Raw genomic sequence first — 26877 nt, 5'->3', positions numbered from 1 at the left:
ACCCCCAGCTGACAGGGTTGTTCTCTTGTTTAGCACTCCCTTGGCCTGACTGGTAGTCTCCCCAGAGCTCCCACCTGCCAGGTTGCACAAATGCCTGACGGCAAATGCTCACCCTGCTGAACTGCCAAGTTCTTGCTTCACCTAGTAAAGATTGTTTACTTAATCCTCCCCATGACTCTCCATTACTTCTAGTGGGAGTAGAAGCACTTGACCTTCCTCATCACACAGATGCCTCCTCCTGTCTCTGGTCTTTGCTGGAGGATAACAGGAGGGTAGATACCATGGTCCCTCTGCAAAGCCTCCCTTTGTCACTGACCCCTCTCTCTACCCCACAGCCTCAGGAACTGAGTCCCCACATATGCCACAGGCTGTGTCTCGGGGGCTGTGGCCTGGGGAAGAGGAGGCATGTGCTTGTGTGTGGGGTTGTTCATGTTAGGGGGGGTGGCTATGTGCATTTGTGTGTGATTGTGTATGTGTGCCTCTGTGTATGGCGTCGTGTATGTGTATGACTCTGTGAATGGGATTGTGTGTGTGTGACTCTGTGTATGGGGTTGTGGATATGTGACTCCGTGTATGGGGTTGTGTGTGTGTGACTCTTCGTATGGGGCTGTCTATGTGTTTGACTCTGTGTATGGGGTTGTCTGTGTGTGACTGTGTATGGGGTTGTGTGAGTGACTGTATGGAGTTGTGTATGTGTGTGACTCTGTATGAAGTTGTCTGTGAGTGACTGTATGGAGTTGTGTATGTGTGTGACTGTGTATGGGGCTGTGTATGTGTGTGACTCTGTATGAAGTTGTCTGTGAGTGACTGTGTATGGGGTTGTCTGTGTGTGTGACTCTGTGTATGGGGTTGTGTGTGAGTGACTGTATGGAGTTGTGTATGTGTGTGACTGTGTATGGGGCTGTGTATGTGTGTGACTCTATGAAGTTGTCTGTGAGTGACTGTGTATGGGGTTGTGTATGTGTGTGACTATGGGGCTGTATATGGGTATGTGTGACTATGTATGGGGTTGTGTGTATGACTGTGTATGGGTATATATGTGACTGTGTATGGGGTTTTATATGTGTGTGTATGGAGTTGTGTATGAGGTTGTGTATGTGTGTAACTCTGTGTATGAGGTTGTGTATGTGCCCACATGCACCCGTAAGACATCTCAATTCCGTGTCCCAGAGCCCTGTGGCCCCCAGAGTGGATAGTCAGGCATAGCCATTGTGGGCAGCAAATGGGGCAGCCAAGAGGGCCCTGGCATCCAGGTCCTGGTTTCCAGTTTCAGCCTGCCCCTGGCTCACCCCACAGCCTTAACCAGCATTGTGTCTGCTCCTCCCTCCACCAGCTAGTTGGAGTGGGCGTGAAGGCTGAGTGCCTTTCTGTGCTCCAGACCCCACATTGGAGGAGGGGCATTTTGGGTATGGTCCTTCTGTCCCTGTCTGAATTTGGAAAGTGTGGTGGCCATCCTTACCTTTGGAGTGGAAAATGGCGAGCTCTTGTCGAGTCCACACTTACGGAGTAGCCTGGTTTGAGGCTAATAGCAGAGCTGGGTGCCTGGGTCCCAGCTGCAGCTTGCTGACTGGTCTGGAGAAACTAGACTGGAGGCATTCACAGTTAACCTTTTCTTATTCCTTCTTCTTGGCAGGCACTTCTCTGGTCCAGCACCTGATGACCATCCTGATCCGCAAACACAGCCAGCTCTTCACTTCGAGGACCATGGAGGGGCCAGCCTTGCCACGCGGGGGCCCACCGTGCACCGTGGGATGGGGCTCCGAGGAGGTCACCAGGGACGACCAGGCAGAGCCCAGCAGTCCCAGCGCCCCCTGCCTGCCCTCACACAGGACCTCTTCTCTGGATGGGGCTGCCGTGGCGGCGCTCTCTAGAACCTCTCCCACGGGCCTGGGGAGCCGAGGCAGCCCTGCTGCCACCAGCCTTGGGAAGAAGGTGCAGACTCTGCCCAACTGGAGGTCTTCCTTCCGGCAGTCAGGGTCCCGGTCGGGGAGTCCGAAGGTGGGCACCTCATCCCTGGAGGTCCCCATCATCTCCTCTGGAGGGAACTGGCTCATGAATGGGCTGTCCTCCCTGCGAGGCCACCGCCGGGCCTCATCAGGAGACCGGCTCAAGGACTCAGGCTCCGAGCAGAGACTCTCCACCTACGACAATGTGCCCCCGCAGAGCTCCTTTCCCAGCACACCCAGTGTGGCCAGCCTGCCATGGTCTGGGGTCTCCTCCTGTGAGGCCTCGGCCAGGGGCTCAGTCAGCAGCTGCACAGCATGCCGGGCCAGCGACTCCTCTGCCTGCAGCTCCCTGCACGTTGAGGGGGCCCTCGAGCCCTCCCCTGTCCTCAGCAGCAGCGAAGTGGATCTGGACCATGGCCTGGATGGAGTGGGCGCCTGCATCAGCAGCAGCGAGCCCAGTGACCCGGGCAGCCCCGCCCAGGACCACGCCCGTCGAACCGAGGTTCTCCAGGGCCTGGTCACAGAGCTCAGAGCAGAGCTGTGCCGGCAGAGGACTGAGTATGAGACGAGCGTGAAAAGGTAAAAAGCCTTGTTGGGCGAGTGCAAGACTGGCACTCCTGGGCTGGGCAGAGCACTCGCAGCCAGCAGCTCACTGGGCACCGGTCCTGGGCAATCAGCCTCTGGCTTGGAAAGATAGCTCCTGGAGGCAGGGCTCAGAGCAGCCAGCCCCCAGGAAGCTGCCTTTCTGGGAGAAGGTTCCCTAGGACAGGGCTGGGAATGGAGGGGTGGGGGTCCTCTGTCTGGGAAAGCTTGGGAGCCAAGGGCCTGGCATGCAGCCAGGACTCCATGAGGCCAGCTGGCTAAAGGAGCGAGTCAGAATCTCAGCCTGAGCTGCTCAGAGTACCTTTGATGGAGAGGTTCGGAGTGGAGGTGTCTGTGTGACCCTCAGGGAGGAGGCAGGCCCCCCAGAATGTCCTATAGTTCAGGAACTGGGAATGGGGCAGGGCCTCTGTGCACTGCAGGCCCCAGGCCAGCCTGACTGACCCACCATGGTCGGGTCTGAAGTAGAGTGAGGACACCTGGATGGAAATCCAATTTCCTCTGAAGAGGGAGCTGACCTTGCTGAGCCAAGCCCTCCCTTCTACCGGGTCACAGAAGACGCCTCGTGCCACCCTTTAAGGCTTGCAGGCTTGCTCACTGATGGGCCCTGCTTCCGTCCTCTCAGCGCCTGCGTGCAGAGGGCTTTTTCCCTCATAGTCATCAGCAGAGCCTCTGGGTCTCCCCAGGTGGCGCTAATGGTGAAGAATCTGTCTGCCAATGCAGGAAACAGACATAAGAGTCTCGGGTTTGATCCCTGGGTCCGGAAGATCCCCTGGAGGAGGGAATGGCAACCCACTCCAGTATTCTTGCCTGGAGAAGCCAATGGACAGAGGAGCCTGGTGGGCTACAGTCCATAGGGTTGCAGAGTCGGACACAACTGAAGCAACTTAGCATGCACACAGAGCCTACACTAGACAGTGAGCAGTGCTTCCATCAACATCTCAGACCCTTTAGCTCCTTTCGCCCCAGGCCTTGCATCAGCTGACTGACCTATGAACCCACTGACCACTGAAGCAGAAGGCTTCAGTGGGCTCTGAGTGCTTCCTTTTTCCATCAAACAGTGGAGGCTGAAAGGATTCATGCTTCCGTTTCTGAGCACGGGATTCCCACGGGGAGCTGGAATGGCAGCATCTGACCCTCTTGTCCTGCTGGCAGCTGTCTCCTGGGTACTTGGGGAGTGTCAGGTGTGTGCCAGTTCTGTGTTCATGGGGGGAAAGATGGCAGGAGAGGGGCTATGAGGGCAGTGGCCACTGCCATGGGGGAGATCAGGGGTAGGTGGGGTCACAGCAGGTGATATCTGAGCCAGGACTTGGCTCAATAGGAGCCAAGGACCAATAGGATTGGGCTGAACAAGGAGAAAGGACCCAGCATGAGTAAAACCCAGGGTGTAAAATTGTGGAGAAAACCCACAGGGTAAGCACTGGGTGGAATATACCAGGCAGAGATAGCTGGAACTCCCTGCAGATTCACTGGAAGGTGAGGACTGCTGAAGCTGAGCTTATAGAGCACACAGGACATGTTACTTGGAGGATGCTATCTGAGGGCAGCCTCAGAGGGTCAGAATCACCCTGTCCCTTCTTTGGCTATTTGTGGAGGTGACTCAAGCTTTCACCTTCTCTAAGGCTGGAGTCCTCAGGGGAAATGCAGTATTGTTGTCTGGTGGGCTCTGGGTTCAATCCTTGACCCACTGTGCATTTGCTGAGTGTCCAGGCAGGCTCCGAAAGCGTGAGGTAGTGGGGGTGGGGTAGGGGGCGAGGCCTTTTGCCAGGAGTGATGCTTTGATTTTATTCCCAGTGAGATGTGAAGCTGCTGGCAGGCCTAGAGTACTTTGATCACTTTGATGAGGTGCGCTGGCTGCTGCGTGCAGGAGTGCTTGACGAGGCAGACAAAGACCAGTTAGGAGGCCGCTGAGATCCAGGCCAGACCTGTGGGTGGCATGGACCTAAGAGGCAGCAGTCGAGGTGGGCAAGTGGCCAGATTCAGAACATGTTTGGGTTCTTCCAGTTGATCAATTGTGGGATGAGAAAAATAACTGACTTGAGGGACACCATTTTTGTTTTGGAAGAAGGTGGTCTCTGAGTGAAGAGACTGGGGCTGTAGGAGGGTGACTTGGGAAAGGAGGACAGGAACTCACAGGAGCAGGAGCCGTGGGTCTGTTAAGCTGTAGATGCTTATTAAGTTTCTGAGTGGACTTGAGGGAGATAAAGATTGAGGGTTGTCACTCAACCTGTCACTCACTCACCACTTCTGTGGTGCTTGGAGCCTGAGGCTGGACAAAATCCCTTTAGGAGTGGCATGGAAAGAAGAGGGGTGGCCCAGGCCGTTCTCCAGAGCACTAGGGGGCAAGGAGGATCTTGTGAAGGAGGAGCCCAGAGGGAAGGAGAAGCAATGAAGAGGCTCATGGGGGGACCTGCTGCCCCCACTTTGGGGGGGGGGTCTTCTGACACTATGTCCCCCCCAGATGGGAGGTTAGAGTAAAGGGAGGCTTTTTCCCTTCTCTATGTTTTTTTTTTTTAATTGAAATATAGCTAATTTACAGCATTGTTAATTTCTGCAAAGTGATGCAGTTTTAATATACATATATTCCTTCTCATATTCTTTTCCATTATGGTTTATCCCAGGATACTAAATAATCCCTGTACTATAAAAAGGACCTTGTTTATCTATCCATACACACACACACACGAATAGTTTGCATCTGCTAATCCTGAACTCCGAATCCCTCCCTCTCCCACCCCCTCACCCTGCCCTTGGTAACTACAAGTGTGTTCTCTGTATCTGTGAGTATTTCACAGATAAGTTCATTTGTGTCATATTTTAGATTCTACATATAAGTGATATCATATGGTATTTGTCTGTCTCTTTCTGGCCTACTTCACTTAGTATGATAATCTCTCAATCCATCCATGTTGCTGCAAATGGCATTAGTTCTTTCTTTTTTATGACTGAGTAGTATTACATTGTGTGTGTGTATACACACACCACATCTTCTTTATCCATTCATCTGTTGATGGGTATTCAGGTTATTTCCATGTCTTGCTATTGTAAAATAGTGCTGCTATGAACACAGGGGTGCATGTATCCTTGTGAATTAAGAGTTTAGTTTGGGTATATGCCCAGGAGTGGGGCTGCTGGATCATATGGCAGCTTTTTTTAATATGTTTTCGATTTTTTTTTTTTTTACTTTTGACCATGTGGCATGGCTTATGAGATCTTAGTTCCCTGACCAGGGATTGAACCCATGCCCTTGGTGGTGGAAGCGCAGAATCCTAACCACTGGCGCATGTGTGTGTGTGCACGCGCGCACACATGCACTGGTCGTGTCCAATTCTTTGCGACCCCATGGACTTAACCTGCCAGGCTCCTCTGTCCACAGAACTTTTCAGGTAAGCATGCTAGAGTGGGTTACCATTTCATACTCCAGGGGGATCTTCCCAACCCAGGGATCGAGCCTGTGTCTCTTGCATCTTCTTAATTCTTTACCCCTGTGCTACCTGAGAAGCCCCCCCCTAACCACTGGACCGCCAGGGAATTCCTAATTTTAGTTTTTTGAGGAACCTCCATACTGTTTTCCTTAGTGGCTATACCAACTTACATTCGCAGCAATAGTGTAAGAGGGTTCCCTTTTCTCCACATCCTCTTCAACATTTATTATCTGTAGACTGCTTAATGGTGCCCATTCTGACTGATGTGAGGTGATACTTCATTGTAGTTTTGATTTGCATTTCTCTAAGGATTAGTGATATCAGCATCTTTTCATGTGCCTATTGGCCATCTGTTACCTCATCTTTGAGCTTCCCTGATAGCTCAATTGGTAAAGAATCTGCCTTCAATGCAGGAGACCCTGGTTCGATTCCTGGGTCGGGAAGATCTGCTGGAGAAGGGAAAGGCTACCCACTCCAATATTCTGGCCTTGAGAATTCCATGGACTGTATAGTCCATGGGGTCACAAAGAGTTGGAGATGACTGAGTGACTTTCACTTTCTACCTCATCTTTGGGTAATGCCTGTTTAGGTCTTCTGCCCATTTTGTTATTGTTTTCTTTGTTATCGAATGAGCTATTTGTATGTTTTGGAAATTAATCCTTTGTTGGTCACATCATTTGCAAATATTGTCTCCCAGTCCATAGTCTCTTTTAATTTTATGGTTTCCTTTGCTGGAAGTTTGATTGGCTTCCATTTGTTTAGTTTTGCTTTTATTTCTGTTGCCTTGGGAGACTGACCCAAGAAAACACAGGCACAGTGTCAGAGAATGTTTTGCCTGTGTTCTCTTCTAGGAGTTTTATGGTGTCATGTCTTATTATTTAGGTCTTTTAGCCATTTTGAGTTTATTTTTCTGTATCGTATGAAGGTATGTTCTAACTTGATTTACACACAGCTTCCAACTTTCCCAAAACCACTTGCTGAAGAGACTGTCTTTTCCCCACTGCATATCTTGCCTCCTTTTTCAAAGATTAATTGACCAAAGGTGTGTGGGTTTATTTCTGGGCTCTCTATTCTGTTCCATTGATCCATATATCTGTTTTTGTGCCAATACCATGCTATTTTGATTACTGTAGCTTTGTAGTATTGTCTCAAGTCTGGAAGTGTTATGCTTCCTGCTTTGTTCTTTTTCCTTAGGATTGCTTTGGCAATTCTGGATCTTTTACAGTTCCATATAAATTTTATTTGTTCTAATTCTGTGGAAAATGTCATGAGTAATTTGATAGGGATTGCATTAAATCTGTAGATTGTTTTGAGTAGTATGGTCATTTTAACAATATTCTTCCAGTCTAAGAGATGGGATCTTGTTTCCATTTCTTTGAATCATCTTCAATTTCCATTATTAATGTTTTGCAGTTCTCAGCATTTAAGTCTTTCACTGCCTTGGTGAGGTTTATTCCTAAGTTTTTTGTCTGTTTCTTGTTCTTTTGATGCAATTTTAAAGGGGATTGTCTCATTGTCAGTGTAAAGAAATGCAACCAATTTCTTTCTGGCAATCTTTCATCTTGCTACCTTGCTGAATTCCTTTATCAGTCCTACTAGTTTTTGTGTGGAGTCTTTAGGGTTTTCTACATACAGTGTATGTCATCTGCATATAATGATGGTTTTACCTCTTCCCTACCAATCTGAATACGTTTTATTTATGCCTCTTGCCTGATTCATGGGTCTAGGACTTCCAATAGTATATTGAATAAAAGTAATGAGAGTGGGCCTCCCTCTCTTGTTCCAGATTTTAGCCCTGCTCCATGCTTTGTCCTCAGTAGTTAAGGGTAAAGGCCTAGGCCTTGTGGGGGTGGGAGGAATGGGTATTTGCTCCATGTACGTCATGTGCCAGGTAATACGCCGTGGATCTCAGTCCATCACAGCTACAGTGCATGGTGGAAGGTCATCCCCTGTGTTTTCAGGACTCAGTGCAGTTTGCGTCCTGCCCACAGTTTATGTCTTGTAGTCAGGTCGGTTCCCAGAGACAGGCACAGCGCGTCCTTGAGGCCTTAGAGGAGTGGGTCATCTGGTTGAAAAGATGAAAGGCCTGTGTTGTACTCTGTGGTAGCAAAAAGGAGCAGTGTCTGACATGCTGGGGAGGATCAAGAGAAGCTTACCAGAAGGTGAGACATTTGAGCTGGGGTATGAAGGCCGAGAGGGAATGGAAGATGAAGTGAGAACCTGAGTGGGGTTTCCTGTGAGTCGCTGTGTCTAGATGGAGTTCAGTGGGTCTTGTAGAAGAGCAAACGAGGCAACAGTTTCCTGCTTCCCTCTCGGTGTAGGGCTCAGTCCTGTTCTCTGCCAGTGAGCGGTCCAGCCCTCACTATGTCAGATAACCAGGCGGGAGGGTAAGTGGTCTTCTACTTGAGTGAGAACTCAGGGAGGGCCCCTGACCTTGAGTGCTAAAGGCCGAGAGGAGGATCTTGGGGGCGGGGGGGTGAAGCCCCAGAGTCTTGTGAGGATATGCAGTCTGTGAAGCCTCACCTGGCACCAGGTCTGAATCCACAGCATCCTTCCCCTTTGCTATCAGGTCTGAACGGCTACTTTACCCCATCAAGTGTCTGCCAACAGTGGAGCTTGCTTGCAAACCTCAGCCCAAGTCTAAAATGGTGTCTTTCTTCTTTGATTTTTTAAGACTCGAAGAAGGTAGTGCCGACCTGAGGAAACGAATGTCACGGCTAGAAGAAGAACTAGATCAAGAGAAGAAAAAGTACACAATGCTGGAAATAAAGCTGAGGAACTCGGAGCGGGCACGGGAAGATGCAGAAAAGAGGAACCAGCTGCTGCAGAGAGAAATGGAGGAGTTTTTTTCAACCCTGGGAAGCTTGACTGTTGGGGCAAAAGGTGCCAGAGAGTTGAAGTAAAGGAACCAGCAGAGTTCGTTTCTGCTGCATGCTTGTCCTCCCAGCCTTCCACAGTCTCAAGAGGAGCCAGAGCCTCTGCAGCTGGACCTGGGCTTCAGTGGTGCCAGGAGAGCCGGCCCGGGCTGGAGAAAGCAGTCCTGACACCCTGGCAGGAGCCCGAGCCCCACTCGGGATCTGGAGGCTGCTCCGACCGTGCAAGGTGTGGCAGGCATCAAAGCGGCAGTCCCATGACCATTAAAATAGATGGCACATGGGATCTGAGTAGCCCACCAGGAACTTTCTGCATTCTTTATTAAATGTGCTCTCAAAGCATGATGCCTGGGTGCCTGACTCCTTTATGGTCATGCAGAGGGAGGGTACCAAGTGACCTCTTCTATTTCTCACAGGGTTGGAAGTCCTCCAGGTGTCCCATGGGTGGAATGGCATGGAGGAGCCTTGAGAAGTGGGTGGCAGAGCTCCCTGAGAGCACCCAGTGTTATCACGGTCACTGAAGCTGACTTAGGCACATCTGTGTGCTCGATCTCCTGTGCTCAAGGCAGGATGGTTTTCCTCACTGCTTGCTCCCCCTCTAGCCACTTGGACCTTTGCAGCTGTTATCTATCCGGAATTTCTCTCAGGCCTTCTACTGTAACCTGCTGTCCTTTGTGTGGCCCCGGCCCCAGCTCTGCTGCAGAGCCAGAAGCTGTGAGTCATAGCTCAGCAGGGGTGCTGCACTCCCTGCTTCTGCCCCCCAGGTTTGTGCAGGGTGACAAGGCATGACTGAGAGGTGAGCCCGTTATGTGCAGGGTGATGAGGCATGGCTCTGTAATGGAGAGGGGGGCGCCCGAGTGATGGCCAGTGCCTGTTCTCTGTCCTCCAGGTGCCACACCTCAGCTGTGCCCACCTCCTTTGCAGATTCCCCTCGAGCTGGTGCCAATCCCTCTCCCTTCCCTACCTGCTTATCTCCGTCCTCCAGTTCATCCCCAAGGCTCCATGGAGGCAGTTCCTTCAAGCAAGCCTTTCCCACTCAGCCCGGGCCTGGGCCTGAGTTCCTCAGGATGGGCCTTCAGGGGCACCAAAGCAGCCACCTCTGAGCAGAGGGGACTGGTGTCTGGAGAGCAGGCAGTGCAGGCACCATTCCCTTCACTTGCTCCTGCTCACGGTATACTTCCCTGTCACTCTTCACTATCCTCAGCAGCCAACTGCAATAGTTTTGGGGGGAGTGGGGTCACCAAAGTGCCCTGATTTCTGACTACCGTCTCTAGAGAAATCACTCAGGCCAGCTACCCATCTACCCTGGAGTCAGGTATAAACTATCACAGCAATGCTCTAAATGGCAGGGTGCTGGTGCTCCCAGAAGTGCTGGCTCTCCATCGTTAAGGTGCAAGCCCACAGGCCCAGGCTGACTAGCAACTCCAGCGGCAGTGAGGAGGCTGATGACTGGCCCTCAGCCAGGTCACTGCGGGCCTCACCAGCCAAGAGGAGAGGTGCCTGCCGAGGGCCCTCAGCAGCATCAGCGGTCAGAATTCTCTGGGGGGATCCCGAGGGGTGGGGTCGGTGGACAGCACTACCTGCATCTGCTCCCAGGCCCATTGCTATCATAGCAGTGTGGGTGACCAGCTTTCCCACGGGGAAAAATATTGCCCTCCTCCTCCTGTTCAAGGAGAAAGAAAGTAGTGTGAAGTGACTGATTGCTCACAACAACTCAGTAACACAGGAATTAACCACATGCTCCCCTGTTCAGTGGAGAAGCTGAGCCCAGGAAGAGATAGGTGAGAACCCCAGTGTATTTTATGGTCCTCAGTTCTGCTAACTTTGACCTAGAGAAAAAATGCTGCCAGGCTATGAAAGGAGCAGAAATGACCAAAGGGGCTCGACATGATGACAGGGACACCATCTGTCTTAGCCATTAGTAGTGGCAAAGGCTCAGCTTTTGGCCAAGTCCTTGGCCCAAACCAGCTTCTGAGCCGCACTGCCACCTGCTGGCAAAACTTAAGACCTGCAAATGCAATTTTTCTCAAAATTAGGCAGTACTCAGTAGCTATTCTGTCCTCCAATTTCCATTTAATCGGCACTCTCCATTTTGTTTGTAAAACATCCTGACCTCTGCCTGTAAATCACACTGAGACTGAGGGGCTCTGGCCCAGTACCCTGTCCCCATCCACCACGTTCTCCCCAGTTTAGTTACATTTAGTTCCCAAACCTGGGGATTCAACTTATTCCTATTATTGTAATGACATCTTTTAATACTAAGTACACTGATGCAACTAGAGATTATCATACTAAGTGAAGTCAGAATGACAAATATCATATGATATCACTTAGTGATATCCACTTAGTGGAATCTAAAATATGACAAATGAACCTCTCATCTATGAAACAGAAACAGAATCACAGACACAGAATAGACTGGTAGTTGAGGAGGGAGGGGATTGGGGGAGGAATGGAGTGAGAGGTTGGAGTTAGCAGATGTGAGCTTTTATATAGAAGATAGATAAACAACAATGTTCTAGTGCATAACACAAAAAACTATATTGAATATCCTATGAGAAGACATAATGGAAAAGAATATATATATACATATATATGTACAACTGAACCACTCAGCCGTACAGCAGTAATTAACACGACACTGTAAGTCAACTATATACTTTAATTAAAAAAATAAATTTGAGAATCTGATGAAAGCTATAGACCCACTGAAGAAGAAAAATAACCACATATACAAAAAATTTAGCTTTCAAAGGCCTTTTGAAGCCTGCCGCTAAACTCTGTAATCAAAGTTTAGAGATTAAGGGATTAATAGTAAATTATTAAATTTGAAAAAAATAATATTAAGTAAATCAATGAATTATAAATGTGAAAAGATAGGGAATCAATTTTTTGAAAACCTACATGAATGCTTTAGAAAGATTCAGTAACCACAACTTACTAAGAATAAATTGTCAAATTATCGATGAATCAAACATACAATGGTGGAAAAACTCTAGGATTCTGCTCTCAAACTACTTTTTAAATTTTTAAAATTGTTTTAAAATTTGTGTTTGACTCTAAAGAAAAAACTGGAAATTTTAAGTCTTACACTGAAAAAAAAAATGAGTTGGCTTACTTTTACAAAGACTGGCAAATGCCCCATGTTAGAATACAATTTTAAGAATGTGTGTATATGAAAGAGACAGAGGCAAAGACAGAAACAGAGGAAGAGATATTCCTTGTTTTGCCTGGCTGGTAGAATAATGGACCAGGTAAGAACTGTGTTCACTCCACACAGTAAAAGGACTTTAGAGTCCAGGTAACCAGGCGCTCCAATCTGTGGGCAATAAATGGAGTCAGTAACAATATCCCCTCCCTCCTGAGCAGGGCCCCAACCCCCCGGAGAGTTCTCCCACCATCCTTACACAGCTCCACCACAAAGGGGCAGCAAGAGGAGGCAGCAGCAGCAGTGTGGGATAGCTGTCGTGTTTACTTAGCTGGGAGCTCATATATATGAGACACTGTGTGATGAAACTAAGACTGAAGGACAGCAAGGGGCAGTGATTCAGTTAGACAGATCCAGGCAGAACTCTGCATGAGTGCCAGTGCCCTTGCTGGCATGGGAGATGGACAGGGCCAGAGCCAGGCAGGGACTGGCTGTAGGTCCCTGTAGGTCCCTGTTGCTTATGGTAGAGTTACTTTTATTTAGGGATACTGGAAAGCATTCAAGGGCTTTAAATAAATGGACATGAATTGGCTTGCATTCAACAAGGAAGGTGACTCTGGCCACTGCTGGACAGTGGCTCAATTTGCCCACAGAAGGAATAGCAGCAGGGAAACTAGTCAGGGAACTATCGGTGTGGTCCAGGCCAAGTGGAGTACAGGGTCAGGCCAGAAGCTAGCAGGAACCGACTGAAGACTGAATGAGAGGTGAAGAGAAGACCCTGTGCCCAGACCAGTCTTTCCAGAAGTGCAGATGAAGCTAGAAGCAGACAAACAGGGTGGTGGAGTGGAGAGGGCAAAGGAGAGCTTTTACTGGGGATTACTAGAGCACACTTGTGTGCTGCCAAGAGTGATCCAGCAGAGGGGAAGACTGGTGAGGAAGAAAAGAGCGTGTCATAATGAGGAGAGGTGATTCTGAAAAAAAGAAAAAAGACAAGGAAAAGTAGAAGGGCTGGGTTCAAAGAGAAGAGGTAAGACAGGGACATGGTTGAGGTAGGTTTATGGAAATGCATACCGAAGTCAGAGGATCCTTGAAAAACGACGAACGTGCTTACCTTTAATTAGCAGCCCCCAAATTTATTTGAACACAAAACCCCCCTTTTTTCACATGAGACTTCTTAGGCAGTTGAGCACAGTGGTCACAGAGTGAAAACTGGAGGCAGATTATCCAGATTCCGATCCTGGCCCCACCACACGGTTGTGTAGCTCTGAGCAACTTGCTCAGCATCTCTGTGCCTCAGGGTGACCACCTAAGAGGGAAGAGTAACAGTTCTTACCTCATAAAGTTGTTATAAAAACTCTGAGCTCATATACTCACAGCACTTAATGCCCGGCATGGAGTAAGCTCTCCAGGAATATTGCTACTAACTCAACACAGAACTAGCATTCTGTGCAACGAACTTTAGCAATCGCTACTAGGTACTGAGACCTTGAAGGATTTCAGGCAGGGTGGGGGCATGATAACCACTTCAGTGGCATGGTCTGCCCCCTCTCCCTTGCCCATCCCTTTCTGGCCTCCTTCAGTGGTCTCCTGGTATCTTCCTAGTTCCCTTCTTAGTAACACCCTGGAGCATGACCTACCTCATTATTTGCTTCACCTGTATCCCATTCGTTACTGCTCCTGGTGGAGGATTTGGTACTTAGTTCTTCAAGGCAGCTGATAATGAATGGAGGGACTGTATCAGGACCACCTTCTCCCTCTGACTCCTTCTGAGAAAACAGAGCCATAAAGAGTTTACCCAAACTGCTGTAGGTGCGGCAACCAGTGTGAAGCCCAGATTCAACTTCAGGTGTCTGCTGTCAGCATACGCTCACATTACTACAGCAATTTCATAGTGCTGCATGGAAAGTTTCCTTATGCCAGATCTTGAAAGCAGTGAATACTGAATCTCAGAGGATAGAAACGGTATGGAAGACAGGTCCTCATCAGTAACTTATCCAGACCAACATTTATTGAATGCCTACTTCCCAATCACTGTGAACACACACTTCCATTCAAAGGATTCCGGGCTGAAGCACCAGTAGAAGATAAGCACACAGGATGCCCTCACAGAACAGGAGAGACATAAAGCACACTGCTGTCTTACAGAACAAAACGGGGAGTGTGTGAACAAATGAACAGAGTAAGGAAACATGCAATAGGGACAAGAAAGAAAAAGTCCTTGCAGAGAAGGTTTATCAGAGGAGAAACGATCAGATCGGGCCTTCAGCAATGAAGACTTCAAATGAACAAGTGGCAGGAGTAATGTGCACAAAGATGTAAAGTATATGTCATGGAGGAGGCTCAGCTGGAATGAACTGAATGGCAGGAATGATACACAAAAATAGCAAAAGAATCAAAACAATGTTTAACTGTCCACTTCTCAGAAAATTAAAAAAAAAATCCTCAGTCAATACTGATATTGAGGCATTTCTCTCAAGTGAGAATTATTCTTACCAACCACATGAAGATTGAGACTACTGGGGATAAAAAGGATGACTTGGGGATCAGCATGTATTTAAGGTCTCAAATGGGAGGCCACACAAAATTCCTCCCTTTCACTTCAATATTTCCCCATTATCTTAAACCATTTCTATTCCTTTCCATGGCTAAAGTCAACAGTTATATTTGCTTTACATGGATTATCCTGATAGAAGTACACACAGTCAATCATTTCCACAGCCCTGTGAAAGACTTATCTCCCATCCTGTGACAGATGAAGCAACTCCAGGCTTGGCAAAGCTGAGATTTGTCCAAGATTACCAAACTCTCCATCTGGAGCTCAGGCTAGTCTGGATCCATAGGACTCGGTAGAACCCACCCTCTCCAGAACCGTGTCTCATCAAGAGACCGTGTCTCACATGTCTGTCACATGTGCTTTTGAATTCTCCCTTTTAACTTGTTCTGACCCCTCAGTCTACCCTTTGTCTCTCAAGACATTGTCCTAATTCTTTGTATTTCCTGCCAACTTTTTGAAAGTACTTTTCACTGCTGCTTTACCACTCACTCAATATTCAGCAATCAGAACTACGCCCCTACATGTTCAGGTAACTCCAGAAGTCTTATTTATGTTACGTCCAACAGGAATCCCCTATCTTTTCCCTCTGTCTACAAAATGACACTAATGAAAATGGTGCACAGGCCACACAAGCAAATGATGCAGACTTCACTAGGAACAGACTGTGAGGACAGAGGCTGACAGGTAATTAGGTAGCAATCTTTCCTTTTCTTCCACTCCTGGAATACTAAATGGCAAGTTAATGCCATACCTGAAGTGTGTTCTGTCATGAACTGTGATGTACCAACTGTAAAATACATCCAATGTACTCTCCCTGAACCTCTTGTGTGCTGACCAGCTGGCCCCAAATGCTAATCTTGGCAACTTCACTTATGTGATGGCAATCTGAATCCCCAATTTTCCATTCTCAATATGCAGAGAGGACCTCAGTTCTCTCAACTGAGTATCCCCGGCTTCCCAATCTCCATGCCTCCACTCTTAGCAGACCCACACCCACTGTCAGTTATTCTAAGTCTGTTCATATTAACTCCATTCACAAACCAGTAGTTCCTACTGCTTTTAAAATGATGACAAGTTCTTCAAAATGCTTTACTTCTGATATTCAACTTTTCAGTCTTACCTCCCATCACATTCTCTCTTTACAGTCATACCCCACTAGGCCATTCTTCACTTCTCATTCCCTTTACCTGGGAATGCCCTTTTCTCCAAACCTTCCTTAAAAAATGCTTCTTCTGCAAAACCCTCATTTCCTCGAATCAGTCGTTCCCTGTGTTCCTTCAGCATGGTCTTTGCTCCTCCATACAAAACTTATTTCGATCAGGCTTACTAGACTCGAAACTCATCATTTTAAGATCTCTCCTCATGTCCAGCTTCTAACACAGGGTCTCAGACATATATGCACACACTGATGGAATTAAATGAAATACGTTACTAATCATGAAAGCAGAGAAAGAGACAACAGGATATGGTAAATTAATTATGTCAGAAGTCTAACTTGACAGAATGTATTTGAAGTTATCCTTTAATTTCAAATCAAGTCCAGACATACTGCTATAAAAGCTAAAAACAAAAAAACAAAACTCAATCCACAAAATCAATACAAAACAACTTTCAATAACACAGTCAATGATCTTTTAAGGAGCAGTACTAAAATAAATCTAATGCCTCAATTAACAAGAACTACTTCATTTTATTTGGTGTCACTAGGGTATTATGATTGAGTGGAAATTAACTCAACACTCAACATGGTTGTCTGCTCTTGCCATCCAGTCTGTCACCAGGGGTCTCTCCAATGACTGTGATGAGACAGAGAGCATCAGGTTGGCAACCACATCAGCCAGCAGAGCAGTAGTGGTCAGGTGGATACTTGGCCTTGCCTGTCCTTTCCTCAGAACCGGCAAGTGTGAGTGCAGGTGAGGAGGGGTGTGAGCTTGTGGATATGAGGGTTATCTGGAGCAAGAGTTGAGCAAGATAGAGGAGTGTCAACAGACTGGATGTATGCAATGAATAAGCCTGTTGGCCTGCATGGTATAGGCAAAGAGAACACTTGCCTGGCAAAGCTGGAAATGCACTGAGCTGAAATCCCTGGTTGGTTTTGAAACAGATCCTTTTAAAATACTTCTTGTCAAGTGATCTGCTGTCCATGTGACTTCTGCCTCACATGGTCACCAAGAACTAGGTTAAGGGCATTGAAGCAAATTCCTTTCTTAAGATAATGTTTCTCTAGCAAGTTCAAACATCAGAAAAGAGTAGGTAAGTCAGAAAACCAGGGTGATAGTTTAGCCTTTTCACAATTTATATAAAATCCAAATCTAAGAGACTTGCCCTAGTATCCCTTTAATCCCAAATCCATAGGAAATCTGACACCTGCCCAGAAAAACTTTTTACCAAAAATTTGTATTTTGTTTTCAATGAAAAACTCTTAATTTCGTAATTTTCATATCACTTTTTTCTTTTTTATTTAAAATATTATAACCAATTAACATACTAAGATAACATTGTTTACATTCCAGTGGTGCATGTTTAATGACTAGGGCATGAATGATTAAAAACCACAATAATTATCTCAGCATTCCCTACAAAGTGCCCCATTTTGTTTTGTCTAGAGGAGGGGAGAGGAGAGGGAACGGAACACAGGGAAGGGAGAGGAATGAAGAAGGAATGGCATCATACAGGGAGAAAAGCAAATGTCAATTATCATACTTAGGTTTCAGGTTTCAAAACCTGTTGAACAGGATAAACTATGAGAAAATAGATGTCACAGTCCAGGTAGACAGCTAGTTCAGTTTTAACTTCATCATTCGGCTAAAAGATTAAGAGCTTCTCAAAAATATACCAAATATCGGGCCTACAAAAGTAATTTATTTCTTCGTAAAATTTACTAAGATTTATTCCTTTTGTAAAATGTAAAGAATGGACTGATATCACGAGCAGGTTTCTACTTACAAAAACAGACAGTAATAATGTCCAACGAGCATATCTAACACAATTTTCTAAGATACATAGTGAAAGATTTTACAGGTGAGTCTCTCTTACTGATGCAAGGTATATATTTTACATACTTATTGGTATAGTGTTGACACTGGCTATAAAGTACTTAACACACATAATTCACACGCAGTGAAGATCTAACAGTAAGGGCAACTGCTTACTTGGGAAAGCATAGAAAATTAGTGTGAGGTAGTTCAATAAAAACCTAGTTTAATTTGTAAGTTACTGTGAGAATAGAACATTGTGCAAAACTAATCCACAGGTAATATTTCTCATAAGTTTCTGTAATGAAGAGAATCTAAATCAGAAATGGCCAGAAAGTGTTACTCTTACTAGACTCTCCTTAAGAGCACTTAACTAAGAGCAAGTTAGTTTGAAACTAATTAGGACATTTTTTTCCTTACCAGTATTTTAATCATACCCCAAACTATACATTTCTGCTTCAATGCCCTTTACCCCTTCATCTTTCATGCTATTCAGGAAAAATTAGTTTCCTCTGACTCAGGAAAAACCTAAGAGAGATCAGTAGAAACACAATGTATACTGAAATGTCAAGGATCCAGAGGCAACACTTAAGAGGGCTGCTAATGACAGAACAATGGTGTCTGGTTTTCCTACTGGCAAGTATCCTGGGGTCACGGGGCGTCATGCATTCACTCTACAGCTAATGTGTGACTAATGAACAACACTCACAAACAACCTACAACAGTATTTTTGAAAATAGACTATGTTTTTACCTCAAAATGTTGTACAGGCTTATGTCTAGGCAACAATGAGTAGTTACATCTTCATAGTGTAGCACATACTGGCCGATAGTATATACCAAGTCTTATCTGTAACCTCAAAGGGCTTCATTCGCCTGCTGCTGATTGCACTATCAGATGTCCACATCCTCTTCACCTTCACCTTTTTAGACAACACAATAGGATCAGCATGGAAAAAAATAACAAAAGGGCTTATGGGAAAGTCTGTTTTACATGCAATCAAGCTTCTTGCTATTAAGGGGGTTGTGTGATAGCCTTCTCATTTAAGAGGCTGGTATTTCTCTTAGGAAGTCTGGTGTGAATACACTGTGCCTTTACCAACATAGGGCGTGCATACCAGGAACAATCAGCGGCTGAGGGTGTGTAACAAAATGAGAACTGTTCAGCAAACGGAATGAGAGCGTTGAGATGCTCTATTTATGTCTATTATAATTAAGCAATCCCAACAATACAATCATTTAATAAATGGTCAGTTTATATTAGAGGGTAACAGAATAGTAACCAGGAAGAAATACACAGAAAGAATTACTTTCCTAACCTATAACACTGAATAATAAATCTTAAGTCTAAATAATTTTCTGACAGTAAGACCATGGGTATATAAAGTATATAAAGTTGAAAATCCAGTTATAAGATAAGCAAGGTGGTTTTACATAAGTACTGCTTGACAGAAATCTTATTTCCATTTCTTTGAAAAGTGTTTAAGATGTTTTAAAGGTTCAAAAACTTCTAAAAATAAAAAGAACTAGCCCATCTTTAGTTTATTTAACACAGTTAAGAGAAGAGGGAAAGTAGTATTGAGATACTGCATTTTAAAAACCCTGGGCACGCAACACTTAAACAGACTTTGTTTTCAGGATGTATCTTTCTACATGACTATTAAGTTTTGTTTTCTCTGAATCAACTGAAACATGCTGGCTGGCAAGTGGAGCTGGCATTTACAATAAATGATACTGTTAAACACCTGGTTTTCCTTGCTTAACCAACACCTGTACTAAGAGATGGCTTATCAGCAAGGAAACACAAAATGAAGGGAATCTTTTGGGAGCATGTCAGTTGTTAAAGTGCAATAGTGAAATAATCTATTCTATAGAAATAAAGCTAGTTAACTGTCAAGCTAATAAAAACTTAACACATTCGTGCTCAACTGAAACTGCAAATCCAATCCTATTTCTACAATTCAAGAGGTGTTATAGCCTCAAAACTTTATTTTGCCTAATAAAATTAATGCACCCTGTCATATGAGTGGAAAAGGAATTAATAAAAAGACTGCCACTTCAAAAGAGGCTGGAAATCATGGCTTAAACAATCAAAAACAATCTTACTATTTCAAAGCATATAAAATGGCTGTTAATGTATTTTGATCCTAAATATTGCACATTAACAATGACCTAAAATACCTTATTCAAAAGGAATTTTGCACTGAATACATGAATACCATGCCAAGTGGACTTTCATATGCCATACGTTAAATCGCACCAGTTCCTACTCCTGCTGGTCATTAATTCCATTGGGCTTTCTGCCTAGAACTTTTTAAGTATGCATTTCCCAGTTCATTACAAGAAATCCCTCTTGTTCCAAAAATAATAAAAAGTGCCTGCGGCATTACAGACAACATATTTCAGAGATAATGAGACTTCAATGACATTTTACTTAAGAAAAATTCTGTTATAGAGAAATAATTTTGCAGATATAAAATGTAAACAATTAACATACAACTGTCAGGAGCAGCACCATTCTTACACTATTCAACATCCACATCGTGTGTTTTATTGAAAATCAGGTATTTAAAAAAATGAAAGACTCAGACTAAATAACTACCACTTATGCCTGCTCTGCTCAATATGAAGAAACAGTCCTTAGAAAATGATATCCTATATATGGCTGTGTGCTACTATTTTCAGATGAACGGTATATTGCTCATTTTATACATCACCTACAGAAATCTAAGTAGGCTTTGGAACCTCCCAACAGCTAGTATAAATATGATTATGCCACAGGTAGAATCAAATGGCCAGAAACACCCTGAGAACTGGTGCTCAACTGACTGACACTCTAACAGGAAACTGAATAGGTCCAAGGGCCCGAGGCTGTAGGAAAGAGAAAGACCAGACTCTAGATCATTGCTAGGACCTACAGCCTGAGTAGATTAACTCAGTGTATACAAAAACAGGCTCATAGCTAGTAAAGGTGAACCATCTGTTTATTTGCACTGAAATGTATTATTCATGAAGTATCCTCTTGACTTTATGTGATCATAAGCTTTGAGCATGCCACAAATTTGCAGAAAACACCATATTCTCTTACTGTACTGTTGGTGGGTGGATATGGGGATAGGAAGGTGGTGGTAGACGCCCAACACTTTCAAAGACATGCTCTGAGTTATTCTGCCATTTAGACGATGGGGCTTTTGCCAAAATTCACATAGGATTACCTATCAATTGTATGTAACTAAATTAGAATTGGCAAGTAGCAAATATTGGAGGTTTTTTTTTTTTTTTTTTTTAAAAAACACGTTCATCATTTACAGTAGTTATTCCTGAATATAACTGGCTACAGGTTATTTTCCCTCACTCCTCTGGGGTTATTTCATTGATAAGCACATAACCCTAAAGGATAGCATCATGAACAAAACATTTGAAATAAATTCTAATAAAAAAACTATAAAATCTTAAATAATTCATGATATAGGCAAGTCACCACATAATAGTTGCTTTGATAAACAAAATCTTACAAATTCAGTAAAAAAAAAATCAGCAGCATAAGATAAAGCAAATATGCAAAAGTTTTAAACCATGATAAAATAATTAGGTTTACATTATACAGTTAATTACAGCAAAAATACACAGTTCTGTTGCTGTTTTAAAACACAACTTAAGTTTTAAATTACATCACTTGAAATTAAAAAAAATAAACTACTTTACTACAAAATGAATTCTACATTTTTGAAAAATCACTCAAAAATAAGACCACTGAATTGTTTTCAAAGTAGTTCTATCAATGACTAAACAACTCCCCATCCCTCCCACCCCCCCGAGGCCCAAGTAGTCATCTACAGCAGCCCAGAGGCCCAGCTGATGCTTCTAGACTGCTGTCTGTATCCGAGGCCAAAGTCGGATCTGTTGACATTGAAGACACATCATTGACAGATGATGATGATGATGGATGCTGAGAGCCATTGATCACTGCTGCACCTGTGCTATGAGAAACAAAACAGCAAATCAGTTGCAGACAGAGTTGCAGATCGAGCTACTTGTACTGTACTGACTACCTCCAGTGGTCAGTATTTTTCCTTTTGGTTTTAAAAGGCTCACTAAAAATAATCACAAATGATATACAACACAACACTAACTTACAAACACTTTTCACTGCAAGCTATGAGGTGAGAATTTGGAAAATGTCTGGAAACCTGGAGTCCTGCCCTTTCTACTAATTTTTCAATTTCAGACAAGAATTATTCAAGACAGAAACTGTCAACTCCAAGCCATATTTAGAAACAGTCCTACAGCAAGATTCATGAACTGGCTTCAGATTGTGTGTGAATAATACTGATAATACATGCAAAACTGTCTGTACTGAATTTTTGTTGTAGAGAGGATTTCAAGGGATGCATGACTCAAACAGTTAAAAAACTACAGCCCTAATAAATGTAAACTGGTGCAGCCACTATAGAAAAGAGTATGGAGGTTCCTCAAAAACTAAAACGAAAACTGCCATTCAGTTCAGTTGCTCAGTCATGTCCGACTCTTTGCGACCCCATGGGCTGCAGCATGCCAGGCTTCCCTGTCCATCACCAACTCTCAGAGTTTACTCAAACTCAAGTCCATTAAGTCGGTGATGCCATCTAACCATCTCATCCTCTGTTGTCCCCTTCTCCTCCCACCTTCAATCTTTCCCAGCATCAGGGTCTTTTCCAGTGAGTCAGTTCTTTGCATCAGGTGGCCAAAGTATTGGGAGTTTCAGCTTCAGCATCAGTTTTTCCAATGTATATTCAGGACTGATTTCCTTTAGGATGGACTGGTTGGATCTCCTTGCAGTCCAAGGGACTCTCAAGGGTCTTCTCCAACACCACAGTTCAAAAACATCAATTCTTCTGTTCTCAGCTTTCTTTATAGTCCAACTTTCACATCCATACATGACTACTGGAAAAACCAAGGCTTTAACTAGATGGACCTTTGTTGGCAAAGTAATGTCTCTGCTTTTTAATTAGCTGTCTAGGTTGGCCATAACTTTTCTTCCAAGGAGCAAGCGTCTTTTAATTTCATGGGTGCAGTCACCATCTGCAATGATTTTGGAGCCCAAGAAAATAAAGTCTGTCAGTTTCCCCATCTATTTGCCATAAAGTGATGGGACCAGATGCCATGATCTAAGTTTTCTGAATGCTGAGTTTTAAGCCACTTTTTCACTCTCTTTCACTTTCATCAAGAGGCTCATTAGTTCTTCTTCGCTTTCTGCTTAAGGGTGGTGTCATCTGCATATCTGAGGTTGACATTTCTCCCAGCAGTCTTGATTCCAGCTTGTGCTTCATCCAGCCCAGCATTTTTCATGATGTACTCTGCATGTAAGTTAAATAAGGGTGACAATACACAATCTTGACACACTCCTTTCTGTATTTGGAACTATATGTTGTTCCATATCCAGTGCTAACTGTTGCTTCTTGACGTGCATACAGATTTTTCAGGAGGCAGGTCAGGTGGTCTGGTATTCCTTTTTCAGAATTTTCCACAGTTTGTTGTGGTCCACACAGTCAAAGGCTTTGGCATAGTCAATAAAGCAGAAGATGTTTTTCTGGAACTCTCTTGCTTTTTCAATGATCCAACGGATATTGACCATTTGATCTCTGGTTCCTCTGCCTTTTTAAAATCCAGCTTGAACATCTGAAGTTCACGGTTCACATACTGCTGAAGTCTGGTTTGGAGAATTTTGAGCATTACTTTACTAGCGTGTGAGATGAGTGCAACTGTGTGGTAGTTTGAGCATTCTATGGCATTGCCTTTCTTTGGGATTGGAATGAAAACTGATCCTTTCCAGTCCTGTGGCCACTGCTGAGTCCTCCAAATTTGTTGGCATATTGAGTGCAGCACTTTCACAGCATCGTCTTTTAGGATGTGAAATAGCTCAACTAGAATGCCATTACCTCCACTAGCTTTTTTTCATAGTGATGCTTCCTAAGGCCCACTCGACTTCACGTTCCAGGATGTCTGGCTCTAGGTAAGTGATCACACCACTGTGATTATCTGGGTCATGAAGATCTTTCTTGTACAGTTCTTCTATGTATTCTTGCCACCTCTTCTTAATATCTTCCGCTTCTGTTAGGTCCATACCATTTCTGTCCTTTACTGTGCCATCTTTGCATGAAAAGTTTTGAGGTTCCTCAAAAAACTAAAAAGAAAACTGCCATATGATCCATCAATCCCACTCCTAGGCATATATCCAGACAAAACTAAAATCTGCAAAGATACATGCACACCAGCATTCATTGCAGCACTATTCATAACAGCCAAGACACAGAAGCAGCCTGTATGTCCAATAACAGATCAATGGATACAGAAGATGTGGTGTACACACACACACACACACACACACACACACACACACACACACACACCTTGGAATACTACTCAGCCATAAAAATAACAGTGTGAACTGCAGCAATATGAATGGCCTGTTGTTCTAAGTCAGAAAAACAACTACCATATGATATCACTTATATGTGGACTCTGAAATACGACAAATGAATTTATCTATGAAATAGAAAAAGACTCACATAGAGAACAGACTGGTGGTTGGCCAAACAGGAGGGGTGAGGGAGGGTTGGACTGGGACTATGAGATTAGCAAAAGCAAACTACTGTACACATGTATAACTGAATCACTTTGCTGTACACCAGAAACACAACATTGTAAATCAATTATACTTCAATAAAATTTTTTTATAAAACTACTACCCTAATAAAAAATGCTTCATGATATCTTCTCACTGTAAAGTACAAACCATCCTTCTGATACATCCTGTTTTAAAGCAAAAGCCACGACAAAGATTAAAATCATTTTAATTCAAAGGATTCTTGGTCCAACTGCCCCATTTGGTTACATGACTTGCCAGAGCCACACAAAGGCTCTTGATAGGTAAACTCAGGTCTTGTTATTTCAGTTCTAATAAGTACTTGATAAATGTACATATGGACTTAATAAAGAGATAAAAGAAAGGGAGACTCTTTTCCTTTACCAAAAGTATAGCCTAACAAGCATTTCCTGGATTTTAAAAAGTAATAGGAATACTTAACCTACAGAAGAATTCTCACAGTGAGACTGGGTCAGGAAGAAGGAATAACATTATGGGGCGGGGAATATGACTCATGCAATAGATAAGAGCTTTTGAACTATATGATCACTAAATAAGAATCATTCCAAATTTGAGTATATTAAATAATGCAAGTTATACAGAAGTTCTTAAGAACACATTTATGGAATAAAAAGCAACAGTTTTCAAACTGAGTAATAAAAATTTCTAGGGGTGAGTTTCAGGGACCCAATGATGTTAAAACTTAGCAAGTTGAAAACCACTGCTCCAGAACCCAGTACCTCAGTGTTTGAAATTATCCCTCCTTTCTGTCCAATGATAAGAAATAAAACATTTAAATATGAACGGTCCTCTGGGAGCTTGTCTTCAAGTCCAACAATGAATTAACTAGGGGACTTGGAATAGGCAAATCTTTAGGGCGCTGGGGGCAGGGACTGGGAGACAAAGAATGGAACCTCAAGGGACAGAGCAGGTGATGGGAGGTGGACTGGCAAAGGAGGTGCACAGGATACTCCAGGCCTGACAGAAGAGAGGAAAAGGAGATATGTGATAACCTAGAATTCTAGACCCAAGTCACAGTGAAATGATGATACTAAACTTTTAAAAGTTCAATTCTGAGTATCATTTAGAGTCTTTCATCTACAGATTAAAATCACTTCAGAAAAAAAAAAGTTCAATTCGTACAACACTATAGGCTGCACCTTTTCTGACTAAAGGGTGTAGAATCCCATGGATAGCTTCAAAGACCTGTACTGAAACATTCAAATCATAAAAGTGTTTTATCACATATACTTTCTCATGCCTCTATTTTTTTATCCAAATTTTATCCAAATTTTTTAATCTAATAAAAATTAAATTTTAAATGCATCATAAATTAAAGCTAACTTTTTAATCTGAAAATCAAATACCTAAGGAAAAAAAACTTGTTTATTTCGGACCTTTCAAGCAATATAGTAAATTCTCTGAATGGCAATAATATGGAAAAATCTTTATCTGTATCTCAAAGTCTTTAATTTCTGGATCTGATATCTTTAATTTCAGGTACCTATCACCTCCCTCTCTGTTACTCTCTACATACTCAAAGGCATGAAAACTCATTTTAATATTACCTAAACCAAAATAAAGACAAGAGGAAATCCAGGGGGCTAAATTATATATTTACTTTTTAAAATCAAAAGACTTTTTAAAGACAAAACAGTGTTGTGAATTCCTGATATTTTGAGTAATATTGTTTCTTCTGTTTTTGCATATAATCAAGAACGGAGTACTTTTACAGCATTAATTTACTAACACTCTTCTTTGCAAGCTGTCACTGAGAATCCAGAAAATGTCTAGAAACTTGTAGTCCTGTCCTTTCACTGACTTACTTTGTCACTAAAATTAAGGTTGTCTAGGATTCAAATTTTTCATTTATAAATTAAGAACAAATACAACTGCTGTATCTATCTCATGAGATGATTAAGTTTACTCAAACATTTGACACAATGTGCCACTGGGTGGGATATTATGCTAAAGTATAAAACTCTCCTAAATAATGGATTTTTCAAATCCCATTTGAGCCTCCATCATGAACAATTCACTTATATGACTACTGCATATCAATTACAAAGCCAATTAATTAACTCAATTATTAAAAAAAGCATTTATAACAGACCCTTTGTTACAACTAATTGTAGCTATAAGCTGTTGAAAACAATTTATATTTTCAACAGAATCTATATTATAATTTGGAAGGTTGCATTTCTGATCAAGGATTTAAAAAACAAAGAATTAAAATATAAGCAAAAATGTCATAGAAAGCTACAAAAATTATTTAAATATATGTTTACAGTACAAAAAACTGGGCACCTGAAACTACAGTTATAAACCTTACTTCATAAACAAGATGCTAGATATGATATCCAAATTTTTCTTAGAATTATTGTGTAAGAGTTTTAGAAGGATGACACAGTTTTACTCTAATTCAAGACCTATCAGTTGAAACAGTATTCTTCAAGACTCAGCTCAAATTTAATGTCTCCCTAATCTTTGTCCCCAGAAGTCTCTGCTGCCAGCCAGAGACCAAATTGGATGCTGGAAAAACCATGCCCTCTTGAAGTTACTGATAAAAAACATGGCCTCAAGTATTCACTTTTCTACACAAAAGATTTGTAGTCTTATATCATTTAACTTTTCTAAACTGTTTGCTCATCTGTAAAATGTGCACAACAATCCCTTCCTCAGGGTTTTCCGGGGCTTAATAAAACGAAGTACAAAAACTACCTATGTCTATC

At 43.4% G+C, this 26877-nt stretch overlaps 2 protein-coding genes across 10 annotated transcripts in view; one reads left to right on the top strand and one right to left on the bottom strand.

Moving 5' to 3' along the window:
- ARHGAP22 (Rho GTPase activating protein 22) overlaps window positions 1-9186 on the top strand; it is a 176160-nt gene extending 166974 nt beyond the window's left edge. For all 7 annotated transcript variants that reach the window (XM_061161988.1, XM_061161990.1, XM_061161989.1 and 4 more), the window contains 2 exons: window positions 1634-2525; window positions 8646-9186. In XM_061161988.1, the coding sequence (XP_061017971.1) occupies window positions 1634-2525; window positions 8646-8874 (1121 nt within the window). In that variant the 3' untranslated portion in view covers window positions 8875-9186. The remainder of the gene's footprint in view (window positions 1-1633; window positions 2526-8645) is intronic.
- A 7795-nt stretch (window positions 9187-16981) lies between these two features.
- MAPK8 (mitogen-activated protein kinase 8) overlaps window positions 16982-26877 on the bottom strand; it is a 92130-nt gene continuing 82234 nt past the window's right edge. For 2 of the 3 annotated variants that reach the window (XM_061161986.1, XM_061161985.1), the window contains exon 12: window positions 16982-21495. In XM_061161986.1, the coding sequence (XP_061017969.1) occupies window positions 21350-21495 (146 nt within the window). In that variant the 3' untranslated portion in view covers window positions 16982-21349. Of the gene's footprint in view, window positions 21501-26877 lie in introns of all 3 variants that reach the window. The other variant, XM_061161987.1, reaches the window with a different exon arrangement.

The sequence above is a fragment of the Dama dama genome, chromosome 15, assembly GCF_033118175.1.
Source record: "Dama dama isolate Ldn47 chromosome 15, ASM3311817v1, whole genome shotgun sequence".
Classification (NCBI taxonomy): Eukaryota; Metazoa; Chordata; class Mammalia; order Artiodactyla; family Cervidae; genus Dama; species Dama dama.
Note: the sequence above shows the minus strand (reverse complement) of the source record. Positions and strands in the feature narration are given on the sequence as shown.